General features: G+C 42.1%; 1 protein-coding gene across 3 annotated transcripts in view; it reads right to left on the bottom strand.

The window, feature by feature from the left end:
- SHISA7 (shisa family member 7) overlaps positions 1 to 16,993 on the bottom strand; it is a 397,834-nt gene that overhangs the window by 20,223 nt on the left and 360,618 nt on the right. For 2 of the 3 annotated variants that reach the window (XM_073562405.1, XM_073562404.1), the window contains exon 4: positions 12,445 to 12,504. The exons of the other annotated variant lie outside the window; for it this stretch is intronic. In XM_073562405.1, the coding sequence (XP_073418506.1) occupies positions 12,445 to 12,504 (60 nt within the window). The remainder of the gene's footprint in view (positions 1 to 12,444; positions 12,505 to 16,993) is intronic. 3 annotated transcript variants of the gene reach the window in all.

Genomic DNA, 16,993 nt, shown 5'->3' on the forward strand with positions numbered 1-16,993 from the left:
GTCCCATATTGGTATCCCCAAGAAATTATTAAAGCAATACAGACCCTACTAGACCTATGTTGAGAATTGACATGTCAAAGAAATATGAAGAAATTATTATTATTATTATACATTTATATACAGTAGCGCCATTTATTCCATGGCGCTTTACAGGGAAAAGGGGATATGTAGACAAGTATAATAAACATGTGTAAGACAAGGGACACACAAGTATAGAAGGAGAGAGGACCCTGCCCGCGAGGGCTCACAGTCTATGCCAATATATAAATATAAAAGTAGGGGGAAAGAATAATGCTGCCCTCCTTTTATCAGCAAGATATGATGGGGGTAAGGGAAGGGTTAAGCATATGTGAGGGATGGACAGGGCTGCAGTCGTGGCCACCAACATCTGCAGCTGTGTTCTGGCCTCCCATCACATAAACATGCTGCCCATCACTCGGCAAACCAGCAGCGCCTTTCACAGCTCCATCAGGGTCCTCTGTACGTTTCTGGAGGACTTCAGGATCCACTTTAGAAATAACGGAGTCACAGTCCAGTTCATCTTTAAACGGAACAATTTTACTGAGACTTGTACACAGCATATTCATATTCCTTCCAGAATCATCATCATCTGGGTACACAACATTCAGCTTCTCTTCTGTCCCTTTCCTTCTCTCTTTCTCACTAAGCCCGCTTCCGGGATAAACCTTGCTGAATGGTCCCACAGCATCTTCAGTGCCAGCCTCACTCCAGTTGGGTGTTCCCTCAGCCATTTCACCCCGATTCTGAGGGCATCACTCCACGAGATAAGATGCCACATGTTAAGTGATGTGTCCGTACTGCTTAGTCTTCACTAGCAACTGCAGACCCACGTATACTGTGCTGCCAGTACTGCTGCTGTAGATAGATCCCTCTGTAACCATCCTGGTCATGGATACTATATGCTGGGCCTATTGCTTAAGCAGAATGTTTTGTTACATGGTTTTGCCCAGGGTTAGCCAGCCCCCTGAGCTAATGGGCGCCCTTGCCCCAAGTGGCTCCTATCACAAAGTCCTTCCTAACTTATCCCACCTTGCCCCTCCTATGTGAACTGTAACTATTTCCCATATTCTACTATGCCCCATCTAGTGACCAATCTGAGATAATACTCCCCTTTAGCAGTATACCCCCATCTAGTGGCCGACCTGGGATAACTCACTTTCCCTGAATATCAGTGCAGAACATATGTACATGGACACAAATTATAGCATAAACATACAGCTCTGACAAAAATTAAGAGACCACCACATCAAAATCCTGTCATGGGCAGCCCATTCTCCAGACCTGAACCCCATTGACCTCTGGAATGTAATCAAGAGGATGATGGATAGTCACGAGCCATCAAACAAAGAAGAGCTGCTTAAATTTTTGTGCCAGAAGCAGTGTGAAAGACTGGTGGAAAGCATGCCAAGATTCAAGAAAGCTGTGATTAAATATCATGGTTATTCCACAAAATATTGATTTCTGAACTCTTCCGGAGTTAAAACATTAGTATTGTTGTTTCTAAATGATTATGAACTTGTTTTCTTTGCATTATTTGAGGTCTGCAGGTTTTTTTAATTTTGGCCATTTTTCCTTTTCAGAAAAAAAAACAAAATTTATTGCTTGGAAATTCGGAGACATGTTGTCAGAAGTTAGTAGACTAAAAGAACAATTTACATTTTACTCAAAAATATACCTATAAAGAGAAAAATCAGACAAACTGAACATTTGAAAGTGGTCTCTTAATTTTTGCCAGAGCTGTATATAATAACAGCAACATCTTTATCACACAATTATACACAACACAACATAGGGTACCGGAATGAACAAGGGCATAACCCACATTTATACCAACATGAGCATAAGGGATGTTTTCACGACCCCGGCACATCCCTTACACAGAGGAATGAGAAAAATACCTGCTGGCAGGTAAAATAAGGAGACTCCCAAGAGCAAAAGGTCTACCAAGAATTAATGAGGCATGGTGAGGCAGATCCCAGCAGACGTAGAGACTGTATACCATTTTCTTTTGTTTTCCTGTTTTGCCAGAAAGACTTTATTTTCTCTTCATGTTGGTTTATGGTGCCTGTGTAATAAACCAACAAAAGATTTAACTCCGCTTCTAACTGTATGTGGAGCGCCTCACGGGGCCTGTGGGTTCTCGGTACCAGGCCCATCGACTTCCATGGGGGACGGTGTCACGGCGGCGGCGACCCGGTCCGTGGCCCAGAGGCGTCCAGTAATAAAATAGGGGAAAGTTGTGTGGTATTTATGTGGTAAAAATAAAGATAATGTTTATAGATGGTGAAATACGTGATGCCACCTGTGGTTTTCTAGTCAGAGGTGACCAGCGCTGCAGTGTTGCTTCTCTGGGATGGATGTTGGGTGCAGCTATGATGTTATAGCCCTCCACAGGTAGGGCTGTAGTCCCAGGGCAAAGATGTTAATTAAATAGTAAAAGTGGCTGTAAACATTGGGGTGCAGATAAATGAGAGAAAGACACAGAGAGGTGCAGTTTCTTTACCTTTTACTGGTAATAGGTTGCAGTCCGGAGTACCACGTACAGGTGATGGAATGAGTCCTGCTCGCCTGGAGACATTCAGGGGATCCACCTTGCCAGGTGGGGATTTAGGACCTTCCTTTCTGCGCTATGTGTGTGGGTCTCCGCTGTATATAACTATGCTGCAACCCTCTATTCGTGATGGTTTCACTAACCTGTACGGCTGTCAGCGTGAGCCTATTCCACAGGTACCGTTCTCTTCACCGTCAGCCCCGAGCTCCTTATCCGCTAAATGTGTGCAAAAACTGTAAAGCGCTGCGGAATATGTTAGCGCTATATAAAAATAAAGATTATTATTATTATTATCCGCTGCCGTGCCCTCAGGTGTTCAATGTTCACAGGAATTTACAATCCCCTGTACTTTCAGATTCGGCTATCAGGGCGTACAGCTCCTGTCAGCCTCGGACTCTGATGTCCCTTTTCTCTTTATTAGCGCTTCACTCAGGGGTCTGCTATATGCAGTATTTTAGCTTCCCTAGAGTCTCTTAGTCTCTGCTCTTGTCCTTTCCTTCTTCACAGATCAGCTGCCTGGTTTCATCTGACAGGATCTTCTAGAAAGTTCTTTTTACCTCACATCCTCACGTTTAACTGTTATTTTTCCTCACAGCTCAGAGCTGCTTCGTTTCCAAGACAACTCCTCAGCTGATTTCTAGCTGACTCACCAACCCCCTCTGCTGGCCAGAATTTATAAGGCATCTCCCTTTTCTGACTTGCAGCAGGAAATTGTGATTAAATCTATGCTGCCTGGCATGGGGGTCCCTTTCTGCCTCCAAGCATGACTTTACCCATTAGAGGGAGGTAATGTCCCTGTGACAACCGGACTCTGGGGTGTCACATATGTGCCGCTGAGTGAGCTGATCTATCACAATTGGTGATTTAAATGCAGTCACCGTTCCAGGAACATGAGTAGCGGCTGTGGACAAAATGCATATCTTGGGTAAAGGTGGGCATAAGCCAGGAGACAAAGTCAAACAGTATGGAGGACCTTATTAAGCATCTGCTGAACACACAGCAGCAGCAACAGCTGGCACATCAGAGACAAGTAAGCTGCTTACCCAACAGATGCAACAACAGCAGCAACACCAGCAGCATCTCCCCCACAACAGCTGTACCAACAAGACCAGTTCAGACAAGAGCAGCAGCAGATTGAGTTGCTTGTATAGGTGGTTTGTGGGAGGCCTGAAGTCCGTTCCCCATGTCCAGGTGACGACATATTTGTCCAGCAGGTGATAAGATGAGCAATGCAGAAAATGATGTGGAGGCATTTTTGGCTGTGTTCGAACTGGTTGCAGGGTGGGAGAAGCTGCCCCCACAGCAGTGGATGGAGGTTCTGGCCCCTTTTCTGACTGGCGAACCCCAGAAGGCGTATTATGACTTGGCCTTAAAAGATGCCTGGGAATAAGCCAAATTAAAAACAGAGATATTGGCATGCTCAGGGGTCACTATGTCAGTCAGACACAAAGGGTTTATCACTATGGGTATTATGGTGACAAACCCCCTTTGCTATCAGATGTTTGACTTACTGCATTCTGGTACAGAAATGGTTGCAGCCAGAGTTCTCCACTCCAGCCTAGATGGTCAAGAGGGTTGTCATGGACAGTTATATTCACTCCCTCCTTAGGCCGGGGCAGACATGTGTTGCCCATGGAGAACCGCGGAATGCAGATGACCTGGTGGACCTTGTAGAAATAAACCAGGTGGTTGAGAGGTCCGTAAGGAAGCTGAAGGATGGTGCATCTCCATACTGGGATACCCAGAGGGAACCCAAGTACCAAAAGAGGAGAAGTAGAGCCATCACTGGGGGGAGTCTGAAATCCCAAGGAGTCGCTGAGTAGATGCCAAAGGTTACTGGTAAAGACCTGGTTTGCTGGAGATGACCTGGACGCATAGCCACCCGTTGTCCTACGGTTTTCAAGCAGATGGACTGCAGCCTAGGGAGGCGCTGTTTGTACTATGCCTATCCCACCTTCTGTGTGGACTATCAGCCCGGAGAGAGTCCGCAATCATGTCTTGTGACAATAAATGGCATATTGGTGTCAGGACTCTTGGACTCAAGGAGTTTGGTGACTCTGTAAAGGGCCACACTCCCCATCAGTCGTTCCCCAGAAAAACCATGGATGTCCGTTGTATTCACAGGGATGTCAAGGACTATAGTTGCCAGAGTGACTATAAAAAGCACTGGGTCACTGAGTCCCATGAACTTGGTATAATCAAAGATTTGCTACACCCCGTAATAATCAGGTGGGACTTATGTGCCTACTAACTCAGACAGTGTATGGGTAATTAATGTTAACAAACAAGCAACATTTTAAAATGCTTTTTTGTACTGTTACTATATATACCACCAAAATGTGACAAAAGCACTTGAAACTCTATGGATGAGCGATCTAATCCTGAAATATTTTTCTACACTTTTTGTAAGTTTTACATACCATAGCAATGCAACAATACCAATTGTTGCAACAATAATTGTAATGCAACAATAACCGTGTTAAATTGTATGGATGAGTCATCGAATCCTTTAAAACATTTTGAACCTAAATATTTTGAAAGTGTAGTTGATGTACTTATAAATTCATAAAGGCTTTGCAGAAAATGCAAAGCCAGACAGAAATTATGAGGAATGTCATCCATAGACCTCTGAAAAGCAACAACTGCTGGGCCTCATTAAAATATTGATTATTACATATACTTTATGTGCTGCTGTCATTTGGTGGTGTGGAAAAGTGTGGGCTAATCCAGGCTTTGTTATTTTTATGAGTCTGTCTGAACTCATTGTTTAGACCGGGATCACACACAGCAAGATACAGCCGAGTCTCGCAGGTTAAAACCAAGCTCTGGCGCCGGCACTCCGGAGCAGAGTGTGCAGCCGCACAGCAATACATGGAGCTGCATGCTGCGCTCCGGAGTGCCGGCGCCAGAGCTTGGTTTTAACCTGCGAGACTCGGCCGTATCTCGCTGTAGTGTGACTCCGGCCTTACAGGTGAAAACGACTGTCTGTTATGACCCCCCCGCTGCACTAAAAACCCACTCAGGCAAGACTCTAGCAGCAGGGCAGCACAATACCTCCAAGGCATAGAGGGACAGCTCATGCCAGGTGTCCAGCTTTGAGACCCAATAGTTGAAGGTTGCAGAAGAATTAGGGAGTATGCTGGTTTGGTTGGCCAGATATTGCCTGAACATCTTTAAAAACTTTTCCCGCCTTGTCAAAAATACCTCATCATCAGGCCCTGGGTGCTGGGCTGGTGTCATGAAATTGGCCCACGCCTTTGACAGTGTACTCCTGCCCCTTCTGTGTGTCTCTCTGGCCCCTCCACCTTGGTTGGGCAAGGAAGCTTGCTACCTGCCACTAGCATTGCCTAATGGTAATCTTTTCAACATATTTTCCACAATGGCCTTCTGGTGTAGCACCATTTTAGCAGACCTCTCCACCTCAGGAGGAAGTGATGCAAAGTACTCCTTGTAGTGTGGGTCTAGCAGTCAAGCAGGGTGAACAACCAGTGCACTTTTTGGCCAAGATAAATGTAATGTGAGGGTTACGGGAAAGACAGCATTACATAAAGTTGGCCATATGTGTGAAGCTCCATACAGCCAAAACTTCCCTGTCTCCATCATGATGATCTCCATCTTTTCCTACCTCTCTTCCTCCTCATTCCCATACTCAACCTATTCATGAGGGAGAGATGGGTAGAAGGCTGTGTGACTACTAGCCTCTGTTGCGCTAGCCACCAGCTTCTGTTCCTCCTCCTCAATGTTCTCCTCCTCATTGATACCAAATTGGCACTGAGCATATGAGATGAGGCTGGGCTGACTACAATCTCTCTGTCTTATGGCTTTCTCCATCCCCAGCTGCTCTGCATGCAAAGCTTCATGTTTAATCGTGAGCAGCGACTGTTTAAGTAGGCACAGAAGTGGGATTGTTGCACTAACTATGGTGTCATCGCCGCTCTCCATCTTTGTGTAGTCCTCAAAGTATTGGAGAACCGAACAAATGTCAGACATCTATGCCCACTCTTCAGTTGTTATATGTGGGGGCTGAACAGAATGCCGATGGATGTGTTGGAGTTGATTCTCAACTACTGGTTTCTTCTGCTCACAAAGTCTTGCCAGCATGTACAGTGCGGAGTTCCAGTGTGTGGTGACTTTGCACACCAGTTGGTGAGCTGGCACTTGCATGTGCTGCTGAAGCTCTGCCAGAGCGGCATGTGCTGCAGCCGACTTGCAGGAATGGGCGGTGACGCCACATACCTTGACTAGAACCTCTGTCAAATCTGGGTAGGATTTCAGAAACAGCTGAACTACCAAGTTGAACACATGTGCCAAGCATGGTACGTGTGTGAACTTGCCAAGCTCCACAGCCGTCAATGGGCTATGTGCATTATCACACATGACCATGCCTGGTTGGTGGTTCAGCAGCAAAAACCACAGATCTGTCCAGTCTGTTATTCCTTTAAGTAACTCTGCTGCAGCGGTTTGTCTCCTAGACCAAATTAGCTTCAGCAGAGCTTGTTGCCGCTTTGCTGAGGCAGTGCTGCAGAGCTTCCAGCTTCCGGCTGAGGTGGACAATATGGTCTTAGATACCACATTAGAGATGAAGGATGAGGAAGAGCAGGTGGGGGTGCAGAAACTGCTGTAGGAGGTTGAGGACATCCTGATAGAAGTAAGGCCAGCAATCCTCGGTGTCGGGAGCACATGCGCCATGCTAGGATGTGACTTGGCACCACTGCCGCCATAAGTTGTGAGAAATCCTCACTTTCTACCAGCCCAAATGGCAACATTTCCACCCACACCAAGCAGCCTGGAAATGTGTCAATTTAGCACTTGGGCCTGTGGGTGGGTGGCTGGGAACTTTCTTCTTCACTCCAAGGCCTGGGGTAGGGACAGCTGAACGCTGTGCTGGGTCAAAGATTTGGAAGTGCCGGATAATGGTAGGTCAGAATGAGCAAGGATAGCTGCAGGGCAGGAGGCATCTGCATTTTGGACAGGGGATTGGGAAACACCTAGCACAGAGGAAGAGGCAGTGGTGTAACCCAAGGGCACCAATCGTGGACCCAGATGTTTGGCCCACCGAGTTGGGTGCTTAGATGACATGTGCCTGACACTGCTGCTGGTGGTTAGGTTCTTAGTGGTCTGGCCCCTGCTGATCCTTGCATGGCACAGGTTGCAAATGGCCATTTTGTTTGTCTCAGAGCTGTCTTTAAAAAAGTCCCAGACTGGGGAACACATAACTCTTTGCCGGAGAAATTCATGAGTTTCAGTGCTCTCTGGAACAGTTGCCTGCCTTCTTTCCCTTTTACCTGTCTGTGCTGCTGATCTCTCCCCCACAGTGCTTCTGGTCTTGCTCTGCATTCTAGCTTTCCAGGTTTGTTTGTTGACTTCGTCATCCACCAACTCATCTTTCATCACCCTGGTCCTCCTGACTTCATGACTTAACAACAACAAGATGTAGCAGCAAGTGTGTCTCATTATCATGAGATGCAGGGAGAAGGAGAGTGATGAAGGAGCATACCATGCTGAGAATGTATAGCTAGAAATTTGGCCCAAAGTTATTCCTGAGGGTGTCATTTCCCCTGGTGAATTCAGGAAGATAGACAAAAAATGAGGAAAGATACCGGCACAACCATCCAGGGATAAAATGTTTTCTTTATTCAAACGCAAAACATTAAAAAGTGAAGCCTCGTACTGATGCGTTTCAGGTGTATACATACCCTTAGTCCAAGGCTAACTGAGGCATAAGTGTAACAATCCAACATATATACATTGACTAAACAAAAAGACAATTACAATAGGTTAGAACAAAGTCAATGCCCATAAGTTGGAACCTGTGGCTGGAGAGGAGAGAGGAACACACATGATGGTAATTGAATAAATGCAATGCATGCAGTGAAGTGCACATATGTTCCAAATTATAATGGCCAGAAGTCAAAAGACAAAAAAATTTACAGCAAAAGCATAAAAAACATGAAAAGGCACAAAAATGTTTCTATCATATATCAAAGCAATTATTATTAACTAAATAAACATACATAGAATAACAGAAATGTGAGAAGTGTGAGAAAAAAATGGACTTGGATGAAAAAAATGGTGGCCATATCACGACATGACCTGGCATTGGAAAATACTAGCTGGAAGCCGGAACATGAAACATCTACATCACAGGAAACATGGAAAAACCAAAGAAAAATAAATGAATGAAATAGTTTGTTTTCCATTCATGTATTTTTCTGTTTTTTTTCACACTTCTGCTATTCTATGTATATTTAGTTGGTTAATATCAATACTCAGCACTGCTGCTGGCAGTTCGGACCGGAGTGTTCAGTTGCATAGAAAGACATGCAGACGCACACTCCGGTCCCGAGTGCCAGCGGCATTGCCGGGTATTGATGAGAGAGACTTGCGTGAGTTTCTTGCATTGCACTTCGCAAGTGTGACCCCGGCCTAAGGGTGTGTATACAGCTGAAACGCGTCAGTACAAGGCCTCGCCTTTTAATGTTATAACTACGTTTGAATAAAGAATCCATTTTATCCATGGATGGTTGTGCCGTAATCTTTCCACATTTTTTGTGTCTCATTATCATCTTCCTCCTTATCCCAAATTTGCAGTTCCCGACAGTTATATTCTTATAGCCATGGCTGATCTAAATTTTGTGCATCACTAAACAGCATGTCCTTCTCGTTCTCTTGGCGCATGCTAGTTGAGACGCCACAATGTGTCGTGGATCGGTGTGCTTCCTGTGTTCCAGTAACAGGGGTAGTCATACCTGCTCCACGTCCTCAACATCTGCGTGCACCATCATCAGCACTTCTACTTCCCCATTTCTTAACACATGCCTTACACATTTTATAATTGCTATGTCTCTTCAAACCTACTTTATTTTTAATAAAGGGAAAAAAAAATTGGTCACCTTCAGCAATCAAAGTGGTTTTTGGGAGTTTACGTCACCGTAAAGTAACAGAAAGAATGCAAAAGTGTATGGATGACAATCAAATTCAATCCAGAAAATTTTTTTCTAGTTTTACAGATCACAGAAATGTTGACAGACCACATAAAACTGTAGGGCTGATAAAGGGAAGCAAACAAAATTTTGAAAAGCTTTTAAATAGTTTTAGAGATCACAGACATGTTCACAGACCACATAACACTGTAGGGATGAGAAATGGAAGCCCATAAAACATACATTTTTAAAAGCTATTTCTCAGTTTTAGAGATCACATAAATGTACTCAACACTACTGAAAAGTTTATGCCTGAGAAATGATGCCAAGGAAAGTGTTTCAACAATTTTTGGGTGTGCTATATAACTCAAAAAACGGCCTCAAAGCATTTAATACTTGATGGATCAAAATATATGCAATTTTTTCAGCCCTCACAACAAAAATTGCAAACGGACTGCACAGGGTAATCCCTGCCTACAGACTGGATTCTGGTACTTTCCTTGCTCCTGTGACTTTCTTTCCCTCTCTAGGCTAAATGCAGATTGTATGCGATACAAAACAGCAAAGCAAACGATTATCCCTTAGAAGGACTGTTAGTATCAGCTTCAGCACCATTAAGAACACTACAGGCTTCTGATTCATTATACTGTGCACACAGGCCTAGACAAGCACTCTCTCCCTCCAATACGCAATGAAATTAGTGTGCCTAGTTTGGCAGCGCCTGTCCTTTTATAATCCCTGATGAGGTCAGCGGGCCAGCCAAACACAGTAATGTCACAACCAAAATAGCTACGGTATTAGGCCGGGGTCACACTTCCGAGTGTGATGCACTCGGGACCGGAGTATGCGGCTGCATGTATTTCTATGCAGTCGGAGAAAAACATCCAGCTCACCGATATGTGCATCTTGTAGTAATCAGAGCACGGATACGCTGTGTCAGAGCGTAAGAGATCCAAATAAAGGCAGAATGTCCAGCTCAACAATAAAGTGAAGACAGAGTCTTCACTGAAAATGCATTCCAACAGAGGATAAAAGCATCAGCACAATGGGTGGCAAGTGACGATATTGACGTGTTTCTGGAGACTAAGACTAAGCTCCCTTAATCATCATACCTGACATTGGAAAATGCCGCACTTTTACACTGAGATCCGGTGAACACACCGGTAAAATCAATTAGCATAACAAGAGTTACGGCGCAACTAAATATATACAACTAGGCAAACACTGAAACGTGTAAAAATACAAAAAAAACACAATATTGAACAATAGAAATCTATACATGAAATTACAGCAGCAACTTTACATATGAGATGCTATAATTTAACCTGATATTATTCCTGTAATAAATAGAATACCGGGTATTGATGCGAGAGACTTGCCCGAGTTTCTCGCATCACACTCGCCAGTGTAACTCCAGCCTTACAGTGACTCACAGGCAATCCCCATGTCAGGGCAGGGATTCAAGTTTTAAATTGAGCACCACCCATTGCTTGCTGAAAAACGAGAACATCCGAGCACCGTGATACACGAATGATAACCGAGTATCACCGAACACATTTCCTTCATCCCTACTGTTTAATATAGTCCATCCAGCATAAGCTGCAGATGTTACTATATCCAAATATGCCTAAGAAATACAACCAACTGTGAACAGGGCACAGGAGTCAAACCAGTTCCTTAAAGCACCATTCCGGTGGAGTTTTTTGTAGCGCTGTAGTGGTGCTACTAATCTTAAATCCCTGACTCTAGTATTATACTTACCCAACACCATCTCACATTTTATCAGTGATGCTCTTATCCTGCGGTGCCATCTTCTGATTTACCGGGCTCGCTAGAATGAAGGTCTCATAGACTTATATTGAAAAGTGACTGCCGGCTCGCTTCAGCAAACACTGGAGGATCTGGCAGGTCACAACCTCCTGAAGACTGACCAGAGCTGTGTCAGTATAAGGTGAAGATATTAGCAGGTGAGTATAAAGGGCCTGTCACACTAAGCGATATCGCTAGCAATATCGCTATAGCGTCACTGGTTTTTGTGACGTTATAGCGATATTGCTAGCGATATCGCTATGTGTGATACTTACCTCCGACCGCTCCCCCGCTGGTTATCGCTGATCGTGTGAGAACGTTCAGGACTGTTTCTCGTCGTCAGCTTCCTGCTGTGAGGACGAGCGACGCGTGGAGCCGGGCGGGAGGACACAGGATCGCCTGGTGTGACAGGTAAGTAGTGACCCCCGACCCCTGCTATGTCGCTGGTGAGATCTGCCTTGTGTGGCAGCTCACTAGCGACCACTTAGCAATGCACCAGCGATCCTGACCGCGTCATATCGCTGGTCGGGATCGCTGGTACATCGCTAAGTGTGACAGTACCTTAAGACAAGGGTCAAGGACCTTAGATTAGAAGCACCACTACTACGCTGCAATAAAAAAAACAGGTTGGAATAGTGCTTTAACAAATATTACAGCAGTAAACTAGAACTGAAGAGGTAAAATATGATCTTTACACATATTACAAAGTGGTAGATTTTAACATTTTATAACTACTTGCTTTTCAATCAATACCTCCATAATTAGTAAAACAAAAAAAAAATAATTACAAATTTAAAACAACAATTTCTTTGCTATTTAAATAGGCTATTTCATAAAATGGTAGTAGATATGCTACTAACTAGTTGCTACATATAGACCTTTTTCTATTTGCTAAAATATCAAAAAACTGAGACCTTGATTCATCAAGCAGTTTTTAGCAGTTTTCTGCTTGAAAGTTTTACAAAATATTTTGGTGTCTTTGGGAGTTTTTACAGGAGTCACTAGAGCTCCTTCAATTATTTTAAAATTGTAGGCAGCAGGGCCATGACAATCTTGTCCCAGATGGTGAACTCCAAAAATGTGATGCTCGTTTACTAAGCGAATTAATGTAAAACATGCCATTTTGAGAGAAAAACTTACCTAATGTGGCTGCATGCTTTGGACTATTAACAGTGAGGATAAAATTATGGTGCATGTTATCTAGGAAAAGATAGAAAATATATATTCACAATCAATCTCAATCTCAATATAAGCACATTATTTTTCAAATGTATAAGCAAGGACTCATTCAGAGATCAGGTTCCCACATACATACTCTGTGTCTTCTATGTCTGTTTTCTGTTAAACTAGTGGTCTGCACCCAAACATGGAGACATGTCTAATTTTTATTCAACTCATGGAACAAATATACCAATACAAGTCTATGAGTTGTGAAGCAGTGAGAGGAATCATATATGAGGGTTGTTATGTGTCCCCCAGGATGCTCATAGAAGTATACTAAACCCGCGGGAGAGCATTGTCATTACAGCTACAGCTGCGGTTACAATGCAAAGAGAATGTGAACTTGGTGAGGCTATTTGATTTTGGAGAACTTGACAAGGGCTTTTTTTTTTGGAGAGATCTGCAGGATAGTAGTGGAATGTAGTTTCACCCATAGCCACTCATTCCGTGAGTTAAATTCGCATTGGTTCAATGAACACATGCGAATTTAACTGGGTGATTAGAATGCAGCGTTTTGGACGCGGTGAAAATACGCTATGTCCAAAACGCTTCTATTTTCTGATCATGGGGTTGTACCCTAAGGAAATGATCACACGTTGAGTATTTGGAGAGTTTTAGCTCAATATAATTTAACCCCTTTATCCCCAAGGGTGGTTTGCATGTTAATGATCGGGCCAATTTTTACAATTCTGACCACTGTCCCTTTATGAGGTAATAACTCTGGAATGCTTCCATGGATCCCGGTGATTCTGACATTATTTTCTCATGACATACTTTACTTCACGTTAGTGGTAAAATTTCTTTGATATGACTTGCGTTTATTTGTGAAAAAGACGGAAATTTGGCAAAAATTTAGAAAATTTCACAATTTTCCAATTTTGAATTTTCATGACCTTAAATCACAGAGATATGTCACACAAAATACTAAATAAGTAACAGTTCCCACATGTTTACTTCACATCAGCACAATTTTGGAAACAATTTTTTTTTGTTAGGAAGTTATAAGGGTTAAAAGTTGACCAGCGATATCACATCACATTTGAAGTCACTTTGAGGGGTCTATATGATAGAAAATACCCAAAAGTAACACGATTGTAAAAACTTCAAGAAGTTTATTAGTTATTAACCCTTCATAAACATTTAACCCTTTTTCGCATAATGTACTTCAGATCCATTTTTTTTTCCCAAGGGTAACAGGAGAAATTAGACACCAAAACTTGTCCAAATTGTCCTTAGTACGCTGATACCACATACAGTATGTGGGGGGAAGCACTGTTTTGGCGCATGGCAGAGCTCAGAGGGTAAGGAGCGCCATTTGACTATTTCAAACTAAAATTGGCTGAAAATAAGAATGAATGTCATGTTGTGTTTGGCGATCCCCTAATGTGCCTAAACAGTGGAAACCCCTAGATGTGTGGTGAGTATTTTGAACCCCCAAGTGCTTCACAGAAGTTTATAACGTAGAGCCGTAAAAATAAAAAATCATATTTTTTTTTCAAGAATAATCTTTTTGCCCCCAATTTTTCATTTTCACAAAGGTAACAGGAGAAATTGGACCCCAAAAGTTGTTGTCCAATTTGTCCCGAGTATTCCGATACCCTATATGTGCAGAGCTTGGAAGGGAAGGAGCACCGTTTGACTTTTTCAACTTTTTAGCCCCAACCCTAACTTTAGACCCAACTCTAACCCTAACTTTAGCCCCAACCCTAACTCTAACCCTAACTTTAGCCCCAACCCTAACCCTAATGGGAAAATGGAAATAAATACTTTTTTTATCTTATTATTTTTTCCTATCTAAGGTGGTGATAAAGGGGGGTTTGATTTACTATTTATAGCGGGTTTTTATGTTTGGCATAAAAGATGCTTTTTCTTGCAAAAAATAGTTTTTGCATCACCACATTTTGAGAGCTATAGTTTTTCCATATTTTGGCCCACAGAGTCATTTAAGATTTTGTTTTTTTGCGGGACAAGTTGACGCTTTTATTGGTATCATTACACTGGTCAACAGCATTTTTGGTGCCAAAGATATTTCATCGAATTTAGGGTATTTTTGGGGTGCTGATTCTGAATATGTCATCAGTTTTGCCAGATTGGCTCAAGTTTTTGAGATTTTTGGTATCTTATTTATAGCACTTGTTGGTAAATGCGACGCATCATCTCATTAATTTCTTTGGATTAGTACTTGAACTGAGCAGTTCTCAATATAGTTTTGTGTTAATTAGTGTTCTAAAAGTTTGTTCATAGCTTGATTTTTGCACTAACTTTATGTTGTTGTCTGTTTTCCAGTGAAAAGCATGAACTCATCATGAAGAAGTTGTCTTAACGATCCAGACTCATTCTGTTACATTTGTGGTGAATATACACTGCCAAAACATAGAAGAAACATAACACACTTCGTAAAAAAAGTGTATTTTGCCTATTTTGGGGTTATGCTTGGGGACCAAGACAAGTTTTGGGCACCACACATAGTGTGCAAAGCATGTATCGAATTATTACGAAAATGGAGCAAAGGACAAAGAAAAAGCTTCAAATTTGGTGTTCCAATGGTGTGGAGAGAGCCAAAAAATCATCATGATGACTGTTATTTCTGTGCAGTGCAAGTGCAAGGATTCAATAAGCATAAGAAACGAAAATGGGAGTAACATGGAATCTGCAAGAAGGCCTGTCCCTCATTGTGAAGATGTGCCTGTACCTGTGTTTACCATAAATAACAGTCATCATGATGATTTTTTGGCTCTCTCCACACCATTGGAACACCAAATTTGAAGCTTTTTCTTTGTCCTTTGCTCCATTTTCGTAATAATTCGATACATGCTTTGCACACTATGTGTGGTGCCCAAAACTTGTCTTGGTCCCCAAGCATAACCCCAAAATAGGCAAAATACACTTTTTTTACGAAGTGTGTTATGTTTCTTCTATGTTTTGGCAGTGTATATTCACCACAAATGTAACAGAATGAGTCTGGATCGTTAAGACAACTTCTTCATGATGAGTTCATGCTTTTCACTGGAAAACAGACAACAACATAAAGTTAGTGCAAAAATCAAGCTATGAACAAACTTTTAGAACACTAATTAACACAAAACTATATTGAGAACTGCTCAGTTCAAGTACTAATCCAAAGAAATTAATGAGATGATGCGTCGCATTTACCAACAAGTGCTATAAATAAGATACCAAAAATCTCAAAAACTTGAGCCAATCTGGCAAAACTGATGACATATTCAGAATCAGCACCCCAAAAATACCCCAAATTCATTAAAATATTTTGGACACCAGAAAAAAAATTTTTTTTCGTTGACCTGTGTTATCGGCCACATGACATTTTTGATCAGTTTTTATTATAATTTTTGGGAGGCAGAATGAACAAAAAACAGCAATTCATTAATTTATTTTGGGTGAGGCTTTTATACCGTGAGGTAAAATTGATAAAGAAGTTTTATTCTTAGGGTCAGTACGATTACAGCGATGCCTCATTTATATCATTTTTTTATGTTTTGGCATTTACAATAAAATCTATTTTATATATAAAAATAATTATTTTGCATCGCTTTATTCTGAGAGCTATAACTTTTTTTATTTTTTTTGCTAATGATGCTGTGTGGCAGCTCGTTTCTCGTGGGACAAGATGACGTTTTCAGCAGTACCATGTTTATTTATATCGATCTTTCTGATTGTGTGTTAGTCCACTTTTTGTTCGTCGGTGTGATGATAAAGCATTGTTTTTTGCCTTGTTTTTATTTATTTTTTCTACGGTGTTTACTGAAGAGGTTAACTAGTGGGACAGTTTTATAGGTCGGGTCGTTATGGACACAGCAATACTAAATATGTGTGCTTTTAGGCCATGTGCACACGATGCAGATTTCCAGCGGATCCGCAGCGGATTTTACCGCGCAGAAACACTGCATATCCGCATTGTGATGTACAGTAGCATGTTAATCAATAGAAAAAAAAAACGCTGTGCAGACGCTGTGGACTTTTCCATGCGGTTTTCTTGTGGTTCAAAATATGCAGCATGTCACTTCTTTTGTGCGCTTTTCCACCTGCTCCATTCTCCAGATCCGCAGGGGTAAATCCGCAGGGGAAAACCGCACAAAAACAGCAAGAAAACCGCAAAAAAACAGGAAGAAATCTGCAGGAAAAATGCAGGTCATTTGACCTGTGGATTTCTTTAATTCTGCGTGGAAAAATCCGCAGGGCAAAAAAGTACGTGTGCACTTAGCCTTATTGTTTTTTTTATTTACATAAAGAAATATATTTATTGGAAAAATATTTATTTATTTTTTCTTTATTTAGGATTTTTAAAAAAATATTTTTATACAGAATAATATTTTTATTTTACTTTTTTTTACATTGTCCCAGGGTGGGACATCAATGTATAAAGTCAGATCACTGATCTGACACTTTGTACAGCACAGGCAGTGAAGGAGGCTTCTCAGGTCCTGTTCTCAGCAGGCACTGAGAAGCC

Source organism: Dendrobates tinctorius, unplaced genomic scaffold (genome assembly GCF_039654945.1).
Source record: "Dendrobates tinctorius isolate UK_male_01 unplaced genomic scaffold, ASM3965494v1 ptg000350l, whole genome shotgun sequence".
Lineage (NCBI taxonomy): Eukaryota > Metazoa > Chordata > Amphibia > Anura > Dendrobatidae > Dendrobates > Dendrobates tinctorius.